We start from the raw sequence: 27,308 nt of genomic DNA on the forward strand, positions 1-27,308 counted from the left end.
GTTTATTCTTTCTATATTGCTTACTAATTTGTACATTGTTATAAGGTCTCCTCTTTCTCTTCTCTCTTGTAGTGTTGGTAATCCCATCTCTTTGAGTCTTTCCTCATAGCGGAATCACAATAGAAATCAAGTTGTGGGAATAGAATTGATGCAGGAATTCATGGAAGGTTGATATTGTTGCACTCTGATCATCCCTTCAGTGTGGTGTTCTTTGTGCTGCAGGTGGGAATCCTTGGGCTGCAGATGATCTGGACAAGAGACTCAGAGATGGCCCTCACCCAGGCCAGAGCTGATCGCCGTGTCATGGCAGACATGAATAATCGCTTCTTGGATTTACTTAACTTACTCATCAATCAGACCACAAGGGACCTGGAGCCTGTGCAGCGTACTAAGTATGAGACACTGATCACTATTCACATCCATCAGCGAGACATCTTTGATAGCCTGGTGAGGACTGGAAAGGGCTCCTGGAGGGGATGAGGCATTGGAAATATAGATAGATGGATCAGTCTTCTGTAGAGGATAATCATCAGGCACATTTTTAGCTATCACTTTCTAGAAAAAAAAGAAAATTTGCATAAAAGTCTTAAGTAGTTTTGTGTGAATGCCTGTTGTATTTGCTGACCTGTGTCTTCCCATCAGTGTCGTAACAATGTGCGGTCAGTGATGGACTTTGACTGGCTGCGGCAGATCCGTATTTACTTCAGGGAAGACCTGGATCGCACCAACATTACTCTCACGGATGTCACCTTCCATTACCAGAATGAGTTTTTAGGCTGCACTGAGCGGTTGGTTATCACACCTCTCACTGACAGGTGGGTCTCATGGGGCATATATGTGGTGGTAAGTTCTGAAAGATGCCATGGTTGGACACTTGACAAAATGAATCAAGGAATAGAGAGTGGCTGAATTAATCAGACTATGACAAGGTAATAATTTTCAGATCTTAAATCAAGGCTTAGGTTCATCTGTTTTTTATAAGAAGCCAGTTTTATTTCTATATGACTTGATAATGAAAATTACACTTGTCTTTATTTGTTGTACAAAATTTTGTTTACTTATTTCTATGCAGATATAGTAGGGTGGTCTATGAAATTGCCCCTTTCTACCTTTGTCCTATTGGGCTAAGAGTGTGAATGATATGTAAGCGTGTGGTGCTTTGTCTGGGTTACCCCATTTGGGATTGCTAGCCTGTTATATAAATAGATAGATTTTCATGCAAAAAAATTTTATTGTACACCATTTGATGATTTGTATGCAGGTGCTACATTACCCTGGCCCAGGCACTGAGCATGAGCATGGGTGGGTGTCCAACTGGCCCAGCAGGTACAGGCAAGACAGAGACCACAAAGGACATGGGCAAGACACTTGGCAAGTATGTAGTTGTCTTCAATTGTTCAGACCAAATGGACTACCGTGGCCTTGGCAGAATTTATAAGGGTGAGTTGCTAATTTTTGCTAATCCTCAGAGTCTTATTTTGAAATCAATTAAATGAGCACTTAACTTGTTTGCTGTTGATACTTTTTCTTTTTTCATAATATCAAGAGCTTGGAAGTTTATCCTTCTCCTCCTGTTCTTGAAAAGTGCACATGATAAACTTTAATCTTTTTTTCATTTCTCCTTGTTCATATCACAAAAATGCAATGAATCTTCTCTCCATTGTTCCACACGGTCAGGTCTGGCACAGTCTGGTTCATGGGGATGTTTTGATGAGTTTAATCGCATTGAGCTGCCAGTGCTGTCTGTGGCTGCCCAACAGATTGCTGTTGTCCACACCTGCAAGAAGGAGCGACGCAAGGCCTTCCACTTCACAGATGGTGATGTCATTCCCATGAACCCTGAATTTGGAATTTTTTTGACCATGGTGAGTATTGCCTTTAGCTTGTTTTGTAGTGTGTGTGTGTGTGTGTGTGTGTGTGTGTGTGTGTGTGTGTGTGTGTGTGTGTGTGTGTGTGTGTGTGTGTGTGTGTGTGTGTTTTACAGCTATTTTAATGTACACTTTTAAATGTTTCAGCCATTACTATTGCAGTTAAAGTATTTTACTGATGTTTCATTGGTGTGGTGTTTGGAATGGTGGAATGGGTGAAAAGGAACATACTGAAATGATTTGGCTCTATTAAGAAAATAAAGTGTAAACATTTTGTAAAAAAAAGTGTATGTGAATGGAATTGAAGATGCCATTTGAAAATGGAAGGATAGGGCAAAGGAGTAGACATGTAAAAGAGGTGTTATTAGAGACAGAGCACTTGAGCAAGCAAAAAGGGAATGTTTGGGTTGGGAGAGGCTCAGGCTCTTCTGATGTAGCCACCTGCCTGGGATGCTCCTGGAGGGAACAAGGTGTTGAAGAGTTTTTTTTTTTTTTTTTTTTTTTTTTTTTTTTTTTTTTTTTTTGAGAGAGAGAGAGAGAGAGAATGGGGTAAGAGGAGAATGAGAGAATTAGACCATGCAAGGAGGAAATTTAAAGATAGGAATAAATGGAGGCTCTTCCATCTTTTTTTGGGAGTTCTTAAGAATAAGTATCATATAAGTGGATGAATAGATTGAGAATTTTTTACTCTTGCTATGTAGTACATGTCTCCTTTTTAGCATTTACCTAAATAATCCTGAATTACTTTGCCTCACAGATGACTTGTGTATCTTCTCATAACATTTTATTTTGTGTTGCACTGATAACATGGATTTTTTAAGGAAATGACCCCAGATTAGATCCCATGCAGTATAGTAATTAGATGTTGTTGTAGTCAGTGCTCAGTATTGGAATGTGTTATTTGTATACCTTTGTGATGGGCATGACAGTGCCAGATTGTAGGTCAGCTCTTGGTGAGGCATTGCCACAGCACAAGCAAGGTAGAGCTGCATCAGAGTGCTTCTTCCTCCTCCATCATATAGTTTCTTGGACTGCTTCTGTTTTTACCAACCTTCATATTTTTCTTCTTTTGCACTTATCTCCCCACCTTTTCAATATATTAACTACTTAGAAGTAATAAATAATCATAATGTATTTAAGTAATTTATGTATATGAAACTCTAAACTACCTATATAAAAGCATGCAATAGAAAACTAACACTTAATTAAGATACTGATGTATGACTAAATGTGTGTAACCCCATAAAATGTCATTAAATAGGTTTTGTAACAGATTAAAAAATAACAGTTGATTGCAGTACTGAAGGAAGCTTTAGCAAGTCAGTTGTCACCTTGTATGCTTGTGGCAGCTGGCAGGCACCACCCCTGCTTGATTGGACTTTTGCTTGTGTGCAGACATTACTCATCTTGCCTATGGAACAGTGTAGTGTCTTGCTGACACTGTATTCAGGGAGAATATCCTGTTAATTAAAGTCTCTTTGAATGTCAGATGCATAGAGTAAGTTTGTAAACAAGTTGTAGATGATTTTATTCTAATACAGCTTCCTCCTGATACACTTGACAGAACATAGCCGCCCATTGGATCAAGGTAACACTGTCTCCCCCTTGTCTCATTACATACTTGGCATTACTCAGATGTTTTCATCCTGCTGGTGTCTACATATCAAGGCCCTCTCCCTTCTGTATATTTTTTTTTTTTTACATTGATTTTACAGAAAAGGCATAACTTTTTATAGTTGAGGAAAATTAGCTATTTTTTACTAGTCAGCCACAGTTTTCTCCCATCAACTGACCACACTTTTTTTTAACTAGACTGCCAAGGTGTGAGACACTCCTCTTAGACACTAATACATGACATTGTTGCTTTAGTATATTCTTGTGCTGCCAACACTCCATTGGCTGTGATTCTCCTCCATTCCACCTCCCCTTGGTCTGGTGCCAGACAAGAAGAAACACACAGACATCATGGCACACACCCACACTGCACCTGCTGCATCCCATAACAAGACACATCTTGCTGTAACATGCCAATTCACTCCATCAAACATCCAGGCACATGGTCATCACTACAATTAGAATTAGTGTTTACAATTTTACTTAGAGGTTTCCTTAGCATTTACTTGATCAAATTGAAATAAAGGTTATCTAAGTTTTTGCCTAACAAGAAAAGAAATGGTAATCTGGCATGGAATTTTCATGAATGTTTAGTCTGCATGACTGAGATGTGCATGTTGTTCACAAGTCATTAATTCTCTATTGGCAGGATCTAGCGCAAGCCTTATATCAGGTAATTCTACAGTTGCAAAGACTCTCTGTAAATACTTGCAGTGTGTAAATAATGTAATCAGTAATCAGTCAAAACAGTTGTCATGTGATGAGAACTATCTGTTGTTATGGAATATTTTGCATGATAACATGCTTGGGATGAGCATTTATATGGGGTAAGAGTGATGTTTGTACCTTAGAATACCCAGCTTATCATCGAAGGAATATATAAAGGAAAGAAACAGTTTGAATGTACTCAAAAGTTACCAGAATGAGATACTGCAGTAATTATATTTCTTGCCACACAAGATGAAAATATATTGCAAGTAATATATGTTCTTGTTGAACTTGATGGTGAAACTTGAGAGATTTTCTTAATCACATACAGGTAATGAGGTTATGTAGGACTATGTTGGAACTTTGTTAGTTACTGTGGAATTGTTTTCTTGTGTTCAGCTTTTGGCTTTGCTAAAGTTGTTGTATTCCCAAAATTTTATGTAGGAGGAATGATAAGGAGAATGAACCTGAAAATGATAATAATCATGGCTGAGGTACAACTAACACTCATGCCTCTGCCCACTTGCAAGCACTGCATGTTCTCTGGGGACTTGCAGTGTGGTGAAACTCTTGATGTGAGTGCACTGTAACTGCCTTCAGCATTAGACGAAAATTCAGAAAGTTTATATGAGTGTTGATAAGAATGTAACGTGTAAATGCAAGTTCTTGAATACCCCAAGAGAAACACAAATTTTCATATTATACATACTTGCTGTATGTAATGCTTTCTTTTATGAAAGAGTGACAGGTTGAGTGATAGGATTGAGAAGGGTGTGAGGCTTTACAGTGATGCAGCACACCACTGATGTGTAGTGATGCATGATTCACAATAAAGGGAGGAGGAAGTTACATACATGTATCAGCATTGCTATCAGTGATAACATTGGTGGAAGGAAAATAGGAAGTAGAGAATGTTATAGTGTTATGATAAAGAAAGAAATTAGAATGAATGATGTAGCATTGTAAGAAACGAAGCTTGAATCAATGAAAAACATGTGATTGGACAATTTCTTTAAGAATAATGATACAAATCCAGGTATTGTATAACAACAGACACCATAAATGTGAAAATATAAATAGACCATAGACAGAGACTGTAGGATGTATACATCACCTGCGAAAGTGATTTTATGGACATGGAGGATACATAAAAAGAACTTGCTTTGGAAAAATAAAAAATAGAGAAAGCTGTTAAAACCTAGTATTCAAAATGCATTATCTTTTGCATATGAGAGAAAACAAAAAAAGCAAGAGAGAAATACCAGCATCTTCATGAGGTCAATGCATCACCATCTATTTCAACTGTTATTATAAAGTACACGTGTCAGATTAATATAATTGAAATGATGCAGAAGTACACATGTGCTCAAGGAATGAGCTGAAACTATGTATTCGTTGCATATTGGGACTGAAAATCAGTAGTCTCCTTTAACTTTGAGCATTTCCACAGAGTATTACTAAAACATAAAAAAATCATTATTTTTGTGACAGGAAGTCAGTTGTGTGTGTGTGTGTGTGTGTGTGTGTGTGTGTGTCTTTACCTAGTTGTGGTTTATGGGAGGGGGAATAATCTCATAGTATCCCATCTCTATATCTATCCAGTTTGGTCTTAAAAGCATGGACAGTTACGGCATTGACAACATTTTCACTGAGTTCATTCCATTTGTTCACACTTCTATGAGGCAAACTAGTTCTTGATGTCTCTTCTACAGTTAATTTTCTTCAACTTTTTACTGTGTCCCCTTGTACTCTGTGTGTCTAAATTTATAAAACATTCTTTGTCCACATTTTCCATACCATTTATCATTTTATAGATGTTTATTAAGTCTCCTCTCTCTCTCCTATTTTCAAGGGTAGGAATTTCCAACATTCTTAATCTCTCTTCATAGGTCAACTTACTTAACTCCAGAACCATCTTGAACCATCTTAGTGACTGCTCTTTGTACTCTTTCTAATTTTATAATATTCCTCCTTGTATGAGGAGACCACACCACTGCTGCATATTCCAATCTTGGTCTTATGGAAATCAACAACTTTTTTATCATTCCTTCATCCAAATATGAGAATGCCATTCTCACTCTTTTCAACAAATTCATCATCTCTCCAGTAATTTTATCAGTGTGTCTGTCCAGAGTCAAATTTTCAGTAAGTGTTACTCCCAAATCCACTTCTTTTGATTTCTTTAACTTCACACCATCCATCTCATGATGATATTGTATTTTTTTTTTACTCTTACCAAACTCCATTACTTTACATTTACTTATACTGAATTCCATTTACCAAGATTACTCCATATATTTATCTTATTTAAATCATCTTGCAGTATCATACTGTCATTTACAGCTTAGCATCATCTGCAAATAAATTCATGTAACTATCTATTTCTTCATTCATGTCATTCATATATATATATATATATATATATATATATATATATATATATATATATATATATATATATATATATATATATATATATATATATATATATGTATTACAAACATTATTGGTCCCAACACTGACCCCTGTGGGACACCATTAGTTACTTTCAGCCAAGATGAATTTTGGTCTTGTATTACAGTTCTCATCTCTCTGTCATTCAGATAATCCTCCATCCATTCTAGCAGTCTTCCTCCAATTTTTCCATAATTTTATTTTTATCTTCCATAGCAATCTTGGGTGTGGTACCTTGTCAAACGCTTTCTTCAAGTCTAAGTAGACATCATCCACCCATCCGTCTCTCTCCTGCACAATATTGACTACCCTTGAATAAAAGGACAATAAGTTCATGGAGCATGATCTTCCCCTTCTAAATCCAAATTGACAATTTACCAAAACTTTATCTCTTTCCAAGTGCTCCATCCATCTTTCCTTTATTGTTCTTTCACATAGTTTTCCTACAACACTAGTCAATGACACTGGTCTATAATTTAGTGGGCTTTCCTTATTTCCTCCTTTGAATATTGGTGTAATATTTTCTCTCTTCCAGTCTTTTGGTACTCTTCCTTATGATAGTGATGTCACCACTAGACTGAATTTTATCAGCCAGTTGTTCTCTACATTCCTTCAATATCCAGTTTGATACTCCATCTGGACCAGATGCTTTATTTACATCAAGTTCTTCCATCATCTTAAGTATTTCCTCATAACTGACTGGGACTGTACTTTGTATATTCCTCATCAGCTTATCCCTTCCAGCATCAAACTTCCCTTCCACAGTAAATACCAATCTGAAACTATTGTTCATAACCTCCGCCATGTCCAGTGCATCCTCATAGACTTTTCTTTCAACTTTCAGTCTTGATACACCTTCCTTCTTCATCTTCCCATTAATTTATCTAAAGAATAGTTTTAGAATGGTTTGGGTTTATTTATACACTTTTCTATTATATCTCTTTCATAGTTTCTTCTCTCCTTTCTTATTATCTCAACGTACATGTTTTTAGCATCAGTATATTCCTCCCATCTGTTCTCAGTTTTCCTCTTCCATCTATTCCAAGTATTTAACTTCCAATATCTAGCCTTTTTACATTTTGTATTGAACCATTCTTTACCCTTTCTACATCTTGCTCCTCCTCTAGGTACAAATTTCTCCATAACAGAGTTATATATCCTTATAAATTCATCCCATTTTTCCTGAACATCTGCATGTTCAAAGTCTTTCCAGTCCAGGGCAACAAATTACTTTCTTAATTTTTCAAAGTCAGCTTTACTATATTTAAATCTTTTTACCTTATGATTTTCATCAATGATTACATTTTCATTTTTCAATTTAAATGCCACTTTTTCAATTTAAATGATCACTTTTACCTCTGGTATCACTATCAACCCACTGAGTAATCAAGTTTTCCACTGCCCAGTTTAATAGTCTATTACTCCATGAGTTCTCACTTCAAGTAGTTGGCAGTGTCTCCCAATTTATCTCCTTACAGTTAAAATCACCATCAATAACTATATCACTACTTTCCATCACTATCTTTTCAAGATCTTTTAACACATCTATCAACATCTCTTCATGCATCACTACTTTCCATCACTATCTTTTCAAGATCTTTTAACACATCTACCAACATCTCTTCATGCTCTTCTTTTCTCCAAGCATTGGTCATAGGTGGCACATACACTCCTACATAATTCATTATCCTTCCATTACCACTTCTAATCATCACATGTAGAATTTCAGACTTGTCTTTACTTTTTATTACCTTCTCCACTTTAACATTTTTTAGTCAGAATGATCACTCCGCCTCCTTCCTTGTTACTTCTATTTTTCATCTATAAATCATATTTATCATCACCAATGTCAGGAATTCCCCATTCATTTTTCCATTTTGTCTCACATAATACAACAACATCCAGTTTACATCTGTTTAATAACTAATTTATTTCCATTTTTGTTGACATTAATCCATTTAAATTAGTATAACATACTTTACTTACTGTTTGATGTATCATTTCTTTATTCTCATATCTCTTACTCTCCAGAAATTTATTTATTTTTATTTATTTATTTTTTTTTTTTTAAGCCTTATTTACTAGCTCCTTTTGCTTCAGTCTTATCCATATCTCTGCTTATCCATACATTCTTATATTCTTCATCTCCAGACAACCCCCAAGACCCATTAATCATCTCTTCTGTTTGTACCTGTGTTGCAAACCTTATTCTTATGGGTCTCATTTTTCTTCTTCATATTTCCCAATTCTATGGAACTCTTCCACTTGCTTTACTACCTGGCTGTCTTCACTTGTCACTTTCTTCAGTAACTTATTCAACAGGTTCTTTTCCTTTTCTTCTCTTTGAATTCTGCTTACTATTTTCTCTTCCTTTAAACCAAATACAATTACTTGTTTATATTTTCTACAGTGTCTCTCACTAGCTTTTTTATCTTCTTTAATAACATTTACCACTTTCTGTCTGAGGTTTTGCTTCTCATTTTCTTGTTCTATTATTTTTTTTAGTGATTCTTCTTCAAATTTACATTCATTTAACCACTTGTTTTGCCTCATATCCACATCCTTTACACTCGCCTTCATTTCCTCATTTCCTTTCTGAACAGTTTCTACTTTTTCCTTTATTTGTTTCTTTAAACAGTCATTTTCCACCTTTAAATTCTCATTTTTATCTTCCATTCCTATCAGCTTTGCTGTAATAATCCACCAATTCCTCACCTGTCTCCTTCTAGTGTGCCTCCAATGTCTTTATTCTCTCCAATAACTTGTCCATCATTTCTTCCAGATACAAAATTTTTTCTACACTTCAATCTATAATTCACTTTTATTTCTTCTCCAGTAAAACCTTCAAAGGATCCCCTTTCCTTTGGGGTGCTGCACTTTGCCATGATTGTCCAGAATGTAAACTAACCAAACCAAACTTTCCTAGAGACAGGATAACTATACTCACAGTACTGTTTCTCCCCTCCCTGTTTACCGCCTAGGTATTCCTGGACCTTCATAACATATCTCATTCCACCACAAGCAATTTGTGTTATTCCATCCTTCTATGTTCAGAGCACTAAAAAACATGCCCTGTCAGCTCTGCCGCCGCCATGTGTATTTACCTAGTTGTGTTTTACAGGAGGGGAGTAATCTCATAGTATCCCGTCTCTATATCTATCCAGTTTGGTCTTAAAAGCATGGATAGTTATGGCACTGACAACATCTTCACTGAGTTCATTCCATTTGTTCACACTTCTGTGAGGAAAACTATACTTCTTGATGTCTCTTCTACAGTTAACTTTCTTCAACTTCTTACCGTGTCTAATTGTACTTTGTATGTCTAAATTTATAAAACATTCTTTGTCCACATTTTCCATACCATTTATCATTCTATAGATGTTTATTAAGTCTCTTCTCTCTCCTATTTTCAAAGGTAGGAATTTCCAACATTCTTAATCTCTCTTCATAGGTCGACTTACTCAACTCCAGAACCATCTTAGTGACTGCTTTTTGTACTCTTTCTAATTTTATAATATTCCTCTTTATATGAGACCACACCATCGCCGCACATTCCAATCTTGGTCTTATCATGGAAATCAATAACTTTTTTATCATTCCTTCATCTAAATATGAGAATGCCATTCTTATTCTTTATAAGAAATTCATCGTCTCCAGTAATTTTATCAATGTGTCTCTGGAGTCAAATTTTCAGTAACTGTTACTCCCAAATCCACTTCCTCTTTTGACTTCTGTAACTTCACATCATGCATCTCATGATATTGTATTTTTTTTTTATTCTTACCAAACTCCATTACTTTATATTTACTTAAATTGAATTCCATTTGCCAAGATTTGCTCCATCTATTTATCTTATTTAAATCATCTTGCAGTACCATACAGTCATTTACATTTCCTACCTCCTCATCTGCTTAGCATCATCTACAAATAAGTTCATATTCATTTATGTCATTCACATATATTATAAACATTATCAGTCCCAACACTGACCTCTGTGGGACACCACTAGTTACTTTCAGCCAAGATGAATTTTAGTCTTGCATTACTGTTCTCATTTCTCTATGTGTGTGTGTGTGTGTGTGTGTATGTCCTTTTTTTCTATGTAGGAGGGGCACTGGCCAAGGGCAGCAAAAACTGGAAAAAAAAAAAAACATGCCCATTGAGGTGCCAGTCTCCACACAGAGTCAAAGGCATTAGTCAAAAATACAAGATAGGTGTCCTGAAACCTCCCTCTTGAAAGAGTTCAAGCCATAGGAAGGTGGAAATACAGAAGCAGGCAGGGAGTCCCAGAGTTTACCTGAGAAAGGAATGAATGATTGAGAATACTAGTTAACTCTTGCATTAAAGAGAAAGAAGAAAGTCTTGTGTAATGAGGCTGCAGGAGGAGGGGAGGCATGGAGTTAGCAAGATCAGAAGAGCAATTGGCATGAAAATAGCAGTAGAATATTGCAAGAGATGCAACATTGCAGCAATGAGAAAGAGGCTGAAGACAGCCAGTTAAAGGAGAGGAGTTGATAAGATGAAAAGCTTTTGATTCCACCCTGTGTAAAAGAATGGTATGAGTGTCACTGAAGAAGAGTGGATAGTTGTGTGGAAGGTTGTGTCGAATTAATAGATGGAGGAATTGAGTTTTTGAGGCATTGAACAATGCTAAGTTTACTGTGTGCCAATCAGAAATTTTAGAGAGATCAGAAGTCAGGCATTCTGTGGCTTTCCTACACAAACTGTTTACTTCCTGAAGGGTTGGACATCTATGAAAACATGGAAAAGTGCAGGGTGATATCATCAGCATTGTAGTAGATAGGACAAGAAGTTTAGTTTAGAGGATCATTGATGAACAATAGGAAGAGAGTGGGTGGCAGGACAGAACCTTTAGGAATACAATTGTTAATAGATTTAGGAGAAGAACAGTGACCATCTACCACATCAGCAATAGAATAATCAGAAAGGTGTGTGTGTGTGTGTGTGTGTGTGTGTGTGTAACTGTGATACATGGGAAATGAGTTACACTCATGGGTTCCCATTTCCATGTTTCAGCCAGTCAATTTTTACTTTGAAATCATGAATACTCTTAGCTTTTATAATTTCACTTTTTTTTTTTTTTTTTTTTTTTTTTTTTTTTTTTTTTGTGTGTGTGTGTGTGTGTGTGTGTGTGTGTGTGTGTGTGTGTGTGTGAAGGTTCTGTCTCACATTCCATCTCTCTCTCTTTTATCTCCATATTGAAACTTTCCCTTTTTAGTGACATTCTCCTGCCCCTGAAGCATCCTCTCTCATGAGTTGTCATTACCCATGTGTCAGTCTGTGCCTGTATCCAGCATGTGCCACGTGAAAAATGTTTGCAAGATGGAAAAGTCATCCCACTGAACTGTACATACACTCACAAACACTATCAGGAAACTTTAGGATCTGTACATGAGCTGACTATTGCATGAAGAATTCTATTGTACAGTTCTGATCTATATTTATTTCAGGACATGTGTAATGAGGTGTGAGAGTGAGCATGGGGTAGGGATGGGTCAATGCTACAAAGTGGCATGTACAGAACTAATGCATGGGTTCCTTCTATCATCACTTGTGTTTTTTTCAATCACTGTATATATACTTTTGTCACCTTCACTTCCACCCTCCTCCCTCGCCTCTGCCTCCACCTTCTTCACTCCTCTGCGGTGCCACCATGTCAGAATCTGGGCTACCATGGCCGTCAGGTTTTGCCAGAGAACCTCAAGATTCAGTTCCGCAATGTGGCCATGATGGTGCCAGACCGGCAGATCATCATCAGGGTGAAGCTGGCCTCTTGTGGCTTTCTTGAGAACATTACTTTGGCCCGCAAATTCTTCACATTGTACAAGCTGTGTGAGGAGCAGTTAACCAAACAGGTATGCATATGAGTCACCAGCTGGGGAAGAGACAGATCTATTAACCCAAATTTACAGCATTATGGGATTGGCAGCAGAGGGTACTGAAGTTCACTCAGTAATATTATAGTAAAGAATTTTTACTGAGAGACATGTTTGTATCAGCCAATGTGACTGCTACAGATTCCAAGATTTGTTTATCCTTTTTATTATTTTTATTATTATTATTTTATTTTATTTTATTTATTTTTTTTTTTTCTTTCTTTTATGTCATTTATATATCAAGCCTTTCCCCAAACTAGTGGGGTGTTAGATTAGAAAGAACAGAACATGAATACACAAAAAATCTTATAACTCAACCCTTTTGCTTCCTTTACAAATAGATTTTGTAGCCTACCATGGCTGTTTTTCTGAGACACTGTTGGCATCAATTATAAACCCACAGCACCCGGAAATATAATAATAAATAAATTTCTGTTCTGTGTTCACTCTAGGTGCATTATGACTTTGGGTTGAGAAACATCCTGTCTGTACTGAGGACTCTTGGAGCCTCCAAACGAGCAAACCCTAAAGATTCAGAGTCCACTATTGTGATGCGAGTGTTGCGGGACATGAACCTCTCCAAGCTGGTGGGTGAGTAGCTGTGTCACTGTGTGGAGAATACTGATTGTGAGTTTATCCTCTGTCCATCATAGCTTCCCACTGGAACCATTTAGGTAACAGAATGTTGTTATTCACTTTATTCTTCCTTTTCTCTAGTGTTTCACTGACTTTCCATAGAGAAATAGAAAGATTTTAGGTTATGTGGTAATGAGATTATTCTCTGTCCATCATAACTCTCCACTGGATATAATTAGATAATGAAATATTATTATTGACTTTATGCTTCCTTTTCACAGGTATTTAATTGGCCCAGTCCACTGAGAAAGAAACAAGATTATTAGGTCATAAAATTTATTCTCTCCTTGTTACAGTTTTTAATTGACATTCTGAACAATGATTTGTGTTACAGATGAAGATGAGCCACTCTTCATGTCCCTGATTGACGACCTGTTTCCAAATATGACACAGGAGAAGGGTTACCACAACCAGCTCACCACTGCCATCGGGGAGGTGGTTAATGAGCTTGGCCTTGTCAACCATCCACCATGGACACTTAAACTTATCCAGGTTAGTCAGGAACACACCAGAAGCACTATAGTAAATCTTCTTTTGAGGTAGATCCTCCACTTATCATTTTTGCATTCTCCATGTCATCTTGGAAGTGTGTTCCATTTAGTACAGCGAGTGTCCAAGTTATGAGGTAACAAGTTACAAGCGTTCAGATACAAGCAGTCTACTCACAAAATGAAATAATGCTCAGTGCAAGTTCAAATTTGGCACTACGTGCCATATTTACCTAGTATGCTGTAGTACTACCAAGTCTTAGCTATGAAACATGTCATAAGGAGGAAAAATGGTGCATTTTGATCATAAACTGTGTACATCTGCCATAAATCCATGTGGTTGTTAAGACTGGGTTGACCCTATCTTAGTGTAGCTAATGACAGATGCTCCCACTGGGAAGATGGCAGTCCAACAACATCAGCATCACCTAGGAAGGAATAAGGGATGTTTTGAATATTCTTAGTGACTCAGAACTCATTAAAATAATTTTTTAGTACTCATAAATTCAATTAAAAAGGAAAGAGGACTGTGTCTCTATCTTGTTAGCCTTGTGGAAGTGGCAACAAGTGGAATCAAAAGTCTTTCAACTCATCAACTCCTCTCATCTAACTGACTGTCTTCATCCCCTTTCTCATTGCCACAGTGTTGCATCTCTTACTATCTTGTATGGCTATTTTCATGCTTACTGCCCTTCTGATCTTGCTAAATGCATGCTTTCCCTCCTTCCATGACCTCGCTGCACAAGACTTTTTTTTTCTTTCACCCCTGTTCTGTCCACCTCTCTAATGCAAGAGTTAACCAGTATTCTCAATCATTCATTCCTTTCTCTGGTAAACTCTTGGATTCCCTGCTGGATTCTGTATTTCCAACTTCAAGAGAGAGGTTTCAAGACACTTATCCTTCATTTTCTGATTACTACTTTGGACCCTATTCAGCAACTGGCACAGCAGTGGACCCCTCCCCCACTGCCCTTTTTTTTTTTTTTTTTCTGGTGCCCCTCCTACATAAGGAAAAAAAAAGACAAAAATCTGGGTGTGGAGAGGGTTGAGGAAGTGGAAAATCTCAACCTCCAGCACAGTCAAGTAGGAAGTGTAGTCTTGTCAGTGTTATAAAAGAATGAGTGATTTTTCTTTCAGTTTTCATTATTCAATATAATCTTCCAGATATTGAGCTTATGTGCAGTTTCAGTTTCTTATCTGCATCTGCTGTGCCTCGGTTCTAGTGAGTTACAGTGTGGTTAAGTATTACTAAATAGTAGTTTTACATTCTTATGCTTATTTTGAAGGCTCTCTTTGGATTTTACTTATCACCATTGTAAAACCACTCAAATGATTGTTTACACAGAAATACTTCAGTGGGATTGCATTTAACATAATATTTTAAGGAATGGATCACAATTCTATCAACTGTGCCACTTCCTCAAACATATAAACATGGGTAAAATCTATAAAACATATAAAATGTTATAAACAACAGTTTTCACTTTGCCTTTTAGTATTTCAAAATACTTAAAAACTACATATGGCAATTTTTTTTTTTTTTTTTTTTTTTTTTTTTTTTTTATGTAGGAGAGGCACTCTGCCGTGCCTAGTTAAAACACCGAATATACAAATTTCACGATTTTTAGTTTTGTATCCCTTCTTATGTAATTTTACCCGTAGAATCGATTGAGCACATCGCCAAATGGCTTTCGACCATAGTCTATGGTCGATAGCCATTTGGCGATGTGCTCAATCGATTCTACGGGTAAAATTACATAAGAAGGGATACAAAACTAAAAATCGTGAAATTTGTATATTCGGTGTTTTAACTAGGCACGGCAGCACTGGCCAAGGGCCACAAAATTTATAAGAAAAAAAAGCTCACAGATGTTCTGGTCCCCAAACAGAGTCAAAATCAGTCATTAAAAATTAAGGGATAATTGTCTTGAAACCTCCCTCTTCAAAGAGTTCAAGTCATACGAAGGAGAAAATACAGAAGCAGGCAGGGAGTTCCAGAGTTTACCAGAGGAAGGGATGAATGATTGATAATACTGGTTAACTCTTGCATTAGAGAGGTGGACAGAATAAGGGTGAAAGAAGAGACTTGTGCAGCAAGGCTGTGGGAGGAGGGGAGGCATGCAGATAGCAAGATCAGAAGAGTGGTTAGCATGAAAAGAGCAGTAGAAGATAGCATGAAATGCAATGTTGTGATGAAAAAGGGGCTGAAGACAGTCAGTTAGAGGGGAGGGGTTGATAAGATGAAAAGCTTTTGATTCCACACTCTCTAAAAGCACATTTCATACATGGACGAATAAGGCCCCTGTACAGAGTTAGCAGTTGGATGGGTGAGAAAAACTGGTGGAGACAATTCAGAATGCTTAACTTCATAGAAGCTGTTTTAGCTAGAGATAAGATGTGAAATTTCCTGTTTAGATTGTGAATAAAGGAGAGACTGAGGATGTTATTGTAGAAGAGGGGGACAATTGAGTGTCACTGAAGAAGAGGGGATAGTTATCTGGAAGCTTGTGTCAAGTTGATAGATGCAGGAATTGGGTTTTTTGAGGCATTGGACAATACTAAGTTTCCTATGCCCCAATCAGAAATTTTAGAGAGATCAGAAGTCAGGTATTTTGTGGCTTCCCTGCATGAACTGTTTACTTTCTGAAGAGTTGGATATCTACAAAAATTATGTGGAAAATGCAGGGTGGTATCATCTGCATAGGAGTGGATAGGACAAGAAGTTTGGTTTAGAAGATTATTGATAAATGATAAGAGAGTGGGTGACAAGACTGAACCCTGAGGAATGCCACTGTTGATAAATTTGGGAGATGAAGAGTGACTGTCTACCACAGCAGCAATAGAATGGTCAGAAAGGAAACTTGAGATAAAGTTACAGAGAGAAGGATAGAAGCCAAAGGAGGGTAGTTTGGAAATCAAAGCTTTGTGCTACACTCTATCAAAGGCTTTTGATATGTCTAAGCCAATAGCAAAAGTTTCACCAAAATCCCTAAAAGAGGATGACTACGACTCAGTAAGGAAAGCCAGAAGATCACCAGTAGAGCTGACTTGATGGAACCCATGCTGGTGATCAGAAATAAGGGTGTGAAGTGATAGATGTTTAAGAATCTTCTGGTTGAAGATAGATTAAAAAACTTCGAGAGGCAGGAAATTAAAGTAATAGTTTGAGGGATTAGAACGGTTGCCCTTTTTATCAGTAGGATGAATGTAGGCAGATTTCCAGCAAGAAGGAAATGTAGATGTTGATAGACAGAGTTGGAAAAGTTTGACAAGGCAAGGTGCAAGCATGGAGGCACAGTTTCGTAGAACAATAGGAGAGACCCCATCAGGTTCATAAGCCTTCTGAGGTTTAAGGCCAGCGAGGGCATGGAAAAGATCACTGAGAAGGGTCTTAAACATGGGTACCATGAAGTAGTCAGAGGGTGGAGGAGAGGGAGGAACAAGCCCTGAATCATGCAAGATAGAGTTTTTAGCAAAGGTTTGAGTGAAGAGTTCAGCTTTAGAAATAGATAAGATGGCAGTGGTGCCATCAGGTTAAAATAAAGGAGAGAAAGATGAAGAAGCAAAATTATTGTTTTATATGTTTATATTTATATGTTTGTATACATCACTTTCAGTCCTTCATTTTGACTATTTTTGTATTTAATTTTCATTTATTTTTTTTCCTTTATGTACCATTTCTTCACTCTGTCTCCCAAAACTCTCCCCCCAAAAAATTTAGCCTTTTCTTTTATTCTTAACTAATTTTTCACTTTAACCTCTTGGTACATTCCTTTAATTTTTTTCTGTTCTTCATTTCTGTTCTTCCTATTGTATATATTTTTGCAATTTTCTACTTCTCATAGTTTGGATGTTTTTTTTTTCTAGTACCTTTTCTGCTGCTGCTTATGATTTTAGTCTTATTTTCATAGGTTTTGTTTTGCCTTCCAGATAAGGTCCCAGTTCTAATAACTTCCACTTCTTCCTCAAATTTAGTGTTATCTTCATCATTTAGTTTCTTCAGCAAGTCCTTCACTGTTTTTGTTTCTTCTTTATCTCTTTTCAATTGGTTTGTTATATTTTTCTCCTTTATTCCATAAACTATAATACTTATCTTCTTATCTGCTGCATTTCTTACCAGATCTCCATTTTTTTCAATGCCTTTACCACTTCCTTTTCTACTTTTTCCTTTTCTTTCATTTGCTTTTCAATTATTTTCTTGAAGTCAACATCTTCTTTATCATTTTTGATTTTCCAATCTTTCATTTCATCCATGACTCCCTCTCTCACCCTCTTCTCACCTTTCATTAACTCTGCATGTGTGTAATTAGGTGCATATAGTTTTGTGTGGATGAAGAGAATTGTCTTTAGAGGGCAGGCTGTGACTACCCCTTTGTGTTTTGAGACACAAGGGAAAACATTCAATGAAGTCACAGTTGGGTTATTGATAAGTTCATATCACCCTCTGATCCAGTGTTTAGACCTCACTGGGAGTAATTATTGTGTTGTCAGGTATCTGCTGCCTCCTTCTCTGAAGGAGTAGAAACAATTTTTGATAGATGTTCTAAGTTATGATACACATTTGTCTTAGCTAAGGTACATTTCATATCTTTATGAAGAATATGGGCCCATTCCCTTGTATCTCCACTAGTGGTGGGACAATCTCTGTTGAGACATTACATTGTTCGTGGAACATATGATAATTAATTTATTATTTTTATTTATTCATTTATTTGTTTTCTATGGTAGCAAAAAATTACAATGATGAGTTGCAAGCAAAACGAGTTATGAGCAGCCCTCCAAAATCTATTTCCCTTGCAACTCAAACATGCTTTTCAGTTAGAATTAATTATTCATCTATTTATTTTATTTATTTACTTATGCTTTAATCATACAAAAAGCACAGTAATGCCTTAAAGTAGGGATCAGAAATTAAATAATAAGAGATAAAAAATAAATAAAATGCTGTCTGTAAATCTATAAAAGAAAAGAAAAGAAAAAGATTAACACATTAGCAATGCCAGGGTAAAAAAGAAAAAAATCATAGTGACACATTCCTGGTTAATAGTTCATTTTTCTGGGGGTGTGCTTCATGTGGTACACAGCTGTATGAGACTCAGCGGGTGAGGCATGGAATGATGACTCTTGGACCTAGTGGTGCTGGCAAGACCTCCTGCATTCAAGTCCTGATGAAGGCACTCTCCAGAACAGGACTCCCTCACAGGTCTGCATATGCCTTTGGTCTTACTGTGACAGATATATATGATATTTGAAGATTGAATTGGGATTTGAAGAAATCATATTAACAACCTCTTAGTTTTAGGAGTCTTGACTGAATATTGATTTAGTAGAAATTGCCAGCCACATCTTCCAGATTGGATGTTAAAACTTTGGCACTGTACAAAAATTGTTTAGTGGAAAAAAATATATTGTTTTCTTGTAGCTTAATAAACCTTTGCAGGCATTAATTTGACATAATGATATAATGATTTTTCAATAATTGTTGCATGTCACATTATATTTCAAGGATGGCTAAGTTGATATGATAACAACAGAAGATTATTATGCCTGTTGCTGATCCCCATATAGAGAACTGAGGATGAACCCAAAGGCCATCACCTCAGCCCAGATGTTTGGCCGTCTGGATGTGGCCACCAATGACTGGACAGACGGCATCTTCTCTACACTCTGGCGTAAGACACTGAAGGCTAAAAAAGGTGAGAAGACTGGACTGATCGTGGCAATGAACAAATTTGAAGATCACAAGAAGGATTTACTTGGTGTTCACTTCTGTATTTCCTTGAGTATAGGCTGAGTTCTAAAGGCCAAGTATTTAGGCAAATGAGTGGGAGTTGACCTAAACACAGGTATCAGCTTTCTTAGGTCGAAAATTCAGGAATCCAAATACGATAGGAAGGGGCATTAGCTACTGTTGGCTTTAGAAATTAAATGTTTACTTACTATGACCAGTAAACAAGACAAATCCTTACCAGTTATTTAGTAATGAAGAGAAGAGCCCCAAGCAGATCAAGCTCACAAATATATAATAGACTACTTGACTTAGTTTGTATTATAGTTTCAACAATCTTTGTTGAAATGCTAAGCACAGGCTTGGTTACCATATACATATAGTACATAATTAAAATACCCATAGACTGAAATACACAATAAAAACCTATTAGAGATTTTCATGTTCAGCATATACAGCACCACGTTATTTGTCTTTGTCATGAGAGAGAGAGAGAGAGAGAGAGAGAGAGACCTGCTCCTCCTTCATTGTTCAGTGATATATATATATATATATATATATATATATATATATATATATATATATATATATATATATATATATATATATATATATATATATATATATATATATATATATATTATGACCACAAACCCCTGCTTTTCCCACAGCTGCCTCAACTGGACTAGCTTTCCCCTTGACTTGGTGCAGGGCTTAATTAGAGGTGTAAAGGGTCCCTTCTGACTCTTGCACCCTTTACATGACTGGTCATAATGCCATGTCACACCAGTGAGGTCACCAGCCTGTTTTTACCCACCTACAGGCAAAGGAATATAATACAACAATTGTAAATTCCAACAGCTGGGCAAGAATCAATCGTTGCGTTCTAGGGAAACAGCACAATAAACAAAAAACACATAAAAGGTCAAGGTATTATACCCCAGGAGAAAATCACCCTTGTAATGGAGGTATTATAAGACTCTCCCTGCCCGGTAATACAATATCCCTCCTTCTTAGAAGGAAGAGAGATGTATTACTGTTAGGCAGTGTAAAGTAATCCTCTGTTTCAAGAAGGGCATTGGGGACACCACCCCCAATCATGATAGCATTTAACACGACAACACTGATAGAGACGAGTGCCCACACACGAACAGGAGGGTAATTCACCTCTCACTGTAAAAGAGCTCAGCCTACACACACATGCAGCCAAGGAGTCATGTCCATGAATAAGGAATGTGTTATAATTAACTACACCCCCTGGCAGACTATCATGGAGACTCCTATACTACCCATATAGGCAGAGGCATATGGCTGGTACTTACTCGATTATCCTCTTAAAGCAACTGACCTGTCTAGCTGTAAAACTACCCCCAGTCTCCTCCAAACCACGCACTCTGCCTTCATAAGTCTATCTCAAGTGGTAGACTGTGACTGCTCGAAAGCGTGGGAAATGATGTGGAATGCTCTTCCACTCTGCTACTATGAGGAGGGGTACAAGAGGTGGGGTGGGGTGGTGACATTGCATCTTGCTTGTGATTCCAAGGGTAGTAATCCAAGGAAGGATACATAAACACTGAATGCCCTTAAGTAGATCCTTATAATCCAGTAGCTAAAGGCAGGGAAGGAAGTAGCATAACCCTGCTGTGTAGAGAGGCTGGCTGGTGACTGACTGATGTGCTGAGGATGCTTGATGTTGCCAGCTTACAGTGTTGGTTTATTTGCATGTTTATATTTGTCATGGATCGGTGTTTCCTTTACGTTACCCCTGCCGATCACATGCGACTCCTGGTTGAGTCTCCAGGTAGACTAGGGTGGGACACTCAAAAGAAAGCACAGTCGTAAATATTTGACTTATATTTACACAGTAATTACAACAAAGGCCTGGCTAGCTATGGCTACACTCAGTGGCGCGTGGGCCGCACACAAAGAAATACCTATTCCTTCGGAAGCGAGGCCAATGCCCGGTCCTTTTGCGTTGTGAGAGCACAGCCTGACGTTAAGTTACTGGGTCACAATGGTAATTAGTCGGCACTATGCACTGTATCACTTATGCCGGGCAAGGAGCGACGACCACGTGGTCGCTAGGTGACTGGAAATGAAATCTTGTTAACAGGCCTTACCACAAATAACTCACCCCAGGCGTTCCACTGGTGTACTCACTCCTCCAGTCTGCTTCGATGAAAGCCAGCTTCGTTGGTCAGGGCTTCGGCTTACCGCTGCACCACGCTGTCCTTTCTGCAGGCTGGTTCGGGAGGAGTCGAGGAGGGCACGTCCTGGGCGCTGGGTGACCTGGCTGGGAGTGAGCCCAAGCAAGGTCGTGCCCCGCTCACCTCGGCCCGCGCGCATTGATACAGGCTCCGCCCACCTGCCCGCATGGCGGATGGTTCTCTCCTATGACGGGGCGGTAATTTATTGCCCTCTAAAAATCTAGTGTCCCTGTGCTCTCACAATATTGTTGTACTTATAACATATGCATTGTTGCCATTACTACATTTTACATATCCCACAACATACACACAGAGACACACGCCTGCCGCCTCACGCACTCTGCAAGCTGACGCATTCAAATACTTTTCTTCTAAAAATTCTAATGACTAAACTATGGGGCATGGATAAACACAAATTACTTTATCATCAAGAGCAACTCCTCTATTAAATACTGGGTGAGACTTAAATTGAATGAACTAGGAGAAATAAGGAAAATTACGTGTGGAACACAAGTGACTATTTGGATGACTGTTATACTAAGAGCTGTGGGCTGGGCTTCTCATCTCTCTTTCTCCTTCGTCTTCCTTTCATTCTTCTTTCTACATCGCCTTACCTTGCTGCTCATAACAATATATATATACATATATATATATATATATATATATATATATATATATATATATATATATATATATATATATATATATATATATATATATATATATATATATATATATATATATATATATATATATATATATATATATATACACACACACACACACACACACACACACACACACACACACACACACACACACACACACAGTCATACCTCATGATTCAAACAACTCCCAATTCAAACAGGGTTAGCAAACAAATTTTGTTCTCCAGTTCGAACACGGTCCTCCAGTTCAAAAACAAACACCTGTTTAAGCAATGCCACTCTCTCTAGCATTCCTCCTCCCCCCTCCCTTCCTCTCCTTTTCCTCTCCCTTCCCAGGCCCTCTCCCTCATCCCTTCCCAGGCCCTCTCCCTCATCCCTCCCCATTTCCTCTCTCTCTCTCTCTCTCTCTCTCTCTCTCTCTCTCTCTCTCTCTCTCTCTCTCTCTCTCTCTCTCTCTCTCTCTCTCTCTCTCTCTCTCTCTCTCTCTCTCTCTCTCTCTCTCTCTCTCTCTCTCTCTCTCTCTCCACTTCCTTCCCCCAAATGCTCTCCTTCCCCATATGTCCCTTTGTCCCATTGTTCCTTTCCTCTCCTTTCCTCTTTCATCTGGTCTCAAACCTCCTTCCCTGTCACCTCTTCTTCCCTTTATCTGTCAGAGATAACCTGAGGTGATACCTCACTGTCTCTCCCCCTCATTCATTCTATATCATTTTCTCTTCTTTCTTTCTCACTCATATAATTCCAATTTCATTCTCTATCACTCTCATTCTTATAGCAATTCTCTGGATTGTTCTTACTCTCACAGAGAGAGAGAGAGAGAGAGAGAGAGAGAATATTTCAGTGCAAAATAAAAATTGTGTACACTACAATGACTGTTTTCAAGACTGAAGATAGCAGGAACTTTTAATGAATCATCATTTTGAGATTGGTGTTTATTTATAATGGTATTTTGCGTAAAATGTTAAGGCCATTATTTTCATATCTGATGTATAGGACGACCCAGCTTTTTGTGTCTTTTTTTAGGATGATTCAAGTGCCATCTTATACACCGAAATTTAAGGTACTTCATGTTTTCTTTTACTAATATATATATATATATATATATATATATATATATATATATATATATATATATATATATATATATATATATATATATATATATATATATATATATATATATATATATATATATATATATATATATATATATATATATATATATATATATATATATATATATATATATATATATATATATATATATATATATATATATATGCACAAGACTTTCTTCTTTCTTTCACCCCTATTCTGTCCACCTCTCTAATGCAAGAGTTAACCAGTATTCTCAGTCATTCATCCCTTTCTCTGGTAAACTCTGGAACTCCCTGCCTACTTCTGTATTTTCACCTTCTTATGACTTGAATTCCCTCAAAAGGGAGGTTTCAAGACACTTATCCTTCAGTTTTTTCACTACTGCTTTGGACCCTTTTATGAAACTGGCATCTCAGTGGGCATTTTGTTTTTTATTGGATTTTTGTTGCCCTTGGCCAGTGTCCCTCCTACATAAGAAAAAAAAACTAGTTATGCACAGGTAACAATGAGCTTGAAGCAACGCACAAAGGGACAGCGTGTTGGCAGTACAGATGGGGAACACCTGGTGACATCTGGTGGCCACATTACGGAACTAAACCAGCCACACAACTTGATTTTCTTGACATTGTGTTATTCTAATCTGTGTAATATGAAAAAAAAGGACTAGTTTTTTTTCCTCATGTTATTCCAAAATCACATAGTCTAAACACGCATAAATCGAGAAATCCCCATATATATATATATATATATATATATATATATATATATATATATATATATATATATATATATATATATATATATATATATAGGCACCTACCAAAATTATTATCAATCTCAATGAGGTCTAAAGCACTGGATCATACGATGCTGTGAGCATATCATTAAACCCACCTATGACCTCACTGAATGTTCCCCTTTGTGTCTCACAACACAAGGGAGCAGTCACAGCCTGGTCTCTAAAGACAATTCTCTTCCTTCACACAAAACTACATGCATCTAATTACACACACATCCTTCACTTAAAATTCAAAATTATCATTGCGACTCCTACACCAGCCTCGGAGTCCCCATCTGGGGAGAGGACCACAGATATCCTCAGGTTGGACTGCTCTTCAGGTATCAATCCTAAGTGTCTTGACACCCCCCTCAACTTTTTCTTCATTAACTTCTGCAACATTCATGGTCTTAGATCTAATTTTCAATCTGTAGAATATCACCTCTCCTCTACTAAAGCACATCTTCTTTTCCTCACAGAAACACAGGTGTCTGAGGCAACTGACAGTAGCCCCTTTTCTGTTCCCTCCTACTCTCTCTATCCTCATTTTTCAGTCTAAAGCTGGGTGTTGCATTTATGTGCACAATGACTTAACCTGCTCTTGTGCCCACGCTCTTGAATCTTCCGAGTTTTCTACCATCTAGCTATGACTACAGAGTCGCTTTCAAACTAAATTTATCTTTGCTGTATACCTCTCACCTAATTCCTCTGACTATGAAAAATTCTTAGACTACTTAACTTCCAAACTGGAGCACATTCTAACTCTTCGCTTCTGCGGAGATCCCCACTCTACAAGACTTAAGTGTTCACCACCAGCTTTGGCTTTCCTCTCCCTTCATTGACCATCCTGGTGAACTAGCCTTCAAGTTTGCTATCCTCCATGACCTAGAGCAATTGGTGCAACACCCTACTCGTATTCCTGACCGTCTTGGAGATACACCCAACATTCTTGACCTTTTCTTAGCCTCTAATCCTTCTCCTTATGCTGTTACCCTCTCTTCTCCGTTGGGCTCCTCTGATCACAATCTCATATTTGTATCTTGTCCTGTCGTTCCAATCCCCTCTCAGGATCCCCCTAAGTGGAGGTGCCTCTGGCGTTTTGCCTCTGCTAGTTGGGGACTTAACTTAAGCCTTCCATCACCAGAATCTCATGCATTTTATATTTCTGCCCAGAACCATGCCAAATCTGTTTTTACAACTAGCCAAAAACTCCTTCATTAACAAAGTGTCAAAATCTTTCAGGATCTAACTCCCATCGTGACTTCTGGCATCTAGCCAAAAACATCTCCAATAACTTGCTTCTTCTTCTTTCCCTCCTTTATTTTAACCAGATGGCACCACTGCTATCATATCTAAAGCTGAACTCTTCGCTCGAACCTTTGCTAAAAACTCTACCTTGGATGATTCAGGGCTTGTTCCTCCCTCACCTCCACCCTCTGACTACTTCATGCTACCTATTAAAATCCTTCGCATTGATGTTTTCCATGCCCTTGGTGGCCTAAACACTCGAAAGGCTCATTGTTCTCCGAAACTGCGCCTCCATGCTTGCACCTTACCTAGTCAAACTCTTTCAACTCTGTCAACAGCTACATTTCTTTCTTGCTGGAAGGTTGCGTACATTCAGCCTGTTCCAAAAAAAAGGGTGACTGTTCTAATCCCTCAAATTACTGTCCTATTGCTTTAATTTCCTGCCTATCTATAGTTTTGAATTTATGATCAACAGGAAGATTCTTAAACATCTATCACTTCACAACCTTCTGTATGATCACCAGTATGGATTCTGTCAAGGCTGCTCTACTGGTGATCTTCTGGTTTTCCTTACTGAATCTTGGTCATCCTCTTTTAGAGATTTTGGTGAAACTTTTGCTGTTGCATTAGACATATCAAAAGCTTTTGATAGAGTCTGGCACAAAGCTTTGATTTCTAAACTACCCTCCTATGGCTTCTATCCTTCTCTCTGTAATTTCATCTCAAGTTTCCTTTTTGACCATTCTATTACTACTGTGGTAGATGGTCACTGTTCTTCTCCTAATTCTATTAACAGTAGTGTTTCTCAGGGTTCTGTCCTGTCACCCACTCTTTTTCTGTTATTCATCAATGATCTTCTAAACCAAACTTCTTGTCCTATCCACTCCAACACTGATGATACCACCCTGCGCTTTTCCATGTCTTTTCATAGACATCCAACCCTTCAGGAAGTAAACAGTTCATACAGGGAAGCCACAGAACACCTGACTTTTGATCTCTCTAAAGTTTCTGATTGGGGCAGATCAAACTTGGTATTGTTCAGTGCCTTAAAAAGTCAGTTCCTTCATCTATCAACTTGACACAATCTTCCAGACAACTATCCTCCTCTTCTTTGATGACACTCAACTGTCCCCCTCTTCTACACTGAACATCCTCAGTCTGTCCTTGTCTCATAATCTAAACTGGAAACTTCACATCTCATCTCTAGTTAAAACAGCTTCTATAAAGGTAGGCATTTTGAGACGTCTCTGCCAGTTTTTCTCACTCACCCCCATCCCCAAAGGGACTTTTGTATGTATGGAGTATGTTTCATATGTCTGGGGGGGGGTGTTCCACTCATACCACTCTTTTAGACAGGGTGAAATCAAAAGCTCTTCGTCTCATCAACTCCTCTGCTTTAACTGACTGTCTTCAGCCTCTCTCTCACCGCCGCAATGTTGCATATCTAGCTGTCTTCTACCGCTATTTTCATGCTAACTGCTCTTCTGATCTTGCTAACTGCATGCCTCCCCTCCTTCCGTGGCCTCACTGCACAAGACTTTCTTCTTTCTCTCACCCTTATTCTGCCCACCTCTCTAACGCAAGAGTTAACCAGTATTCTCAATCATTCATCCCTTTCTCTGGTAAACTCTGGAACTCCCTGCCTGCTTCTGTATTTCCACCTTCCTATGACTTGAATTCCTTCAAGAGGGAGGTTTCAAGACACTTATCCACCAATTTTTGTGTGGAGGAAGAGAGTTGTCTTTAGAGGGCAGGCTGTGACTACCCCCTTGTGTTGTGAGACACAAAGGGAAACGTTCAGTGAGGTCACAGCTGGGTTTAATGATAAGTTCACAGCACCCCCTGAACAGTGCTTTAGACCTCACTGGGAGTAATTATCGTTTCGGCAGGTGTCTACTGCCTCCTCCTCTCTAGATTTA

General features: G+C 37.8%; 1 protein-coding gene across 2 annotated transcripts in view; it reads left to right on the forward strand.

The window, feature by feature from the left end:
- Window positions 1-27,308, forward strand: part of LOC135101330 (dynein axonemal heavy chain 5-like) — a 152,559-nt gene that overhangs the window by 47,250 nt on the left and 78,001 nt on the right. For both annotated transcript variants that reach the window (XM_064005175.1, XM_064005183.1), the window contains exons 24-32: window positions 223-447; window positions 643-815; window positions 1,262-1,440; window positions 1,678-1,865; window positions 12,326-12,520; window positions 12,994-13,132; window positions 13,512-13,669; window positions 18,750-18,868; window positions 19,234-19,361. In XM_064005175.1, the coding sequence (XP_063861245.1) occupies window positions 223-447; window positions 643-815; window positions 1,262-1,440; window positions 1,678-1,865; window positions 12,326-12,520; window positions 12,994-13,132; window positions 13,512-13,669; window positions 18,750-18,868; window positions 19,234-19,361 (1,504 nt within the window). The remainder of the gene's footprint in view (window positions 1-222; window positions 448-642; window positions 816-1,261; window positions 1,441-1,677; window positions 1,866-12,325; window positions 12,521-12,993; window positions 13,133-13,511; window positions 13,670-18,749; window positions 18,869-19,233; window positions 19,362-27,308) is intronic.

The sequence above is a fragment of the Scylla paramamosain genome, chromosome 1 (genome assembly GCF_035594125.1).
Source record: "Scylla paramamosain isolate STU-SP2022 chromosome 1, ASM3559412v1, whole genome shotgun sequence".
Lineage (NCBI taxonomy): Eukaryota > Metazoa > Arthropoda > Malacostraca > Decapoda > Portunidae > Scylla > Scylla paramamosain.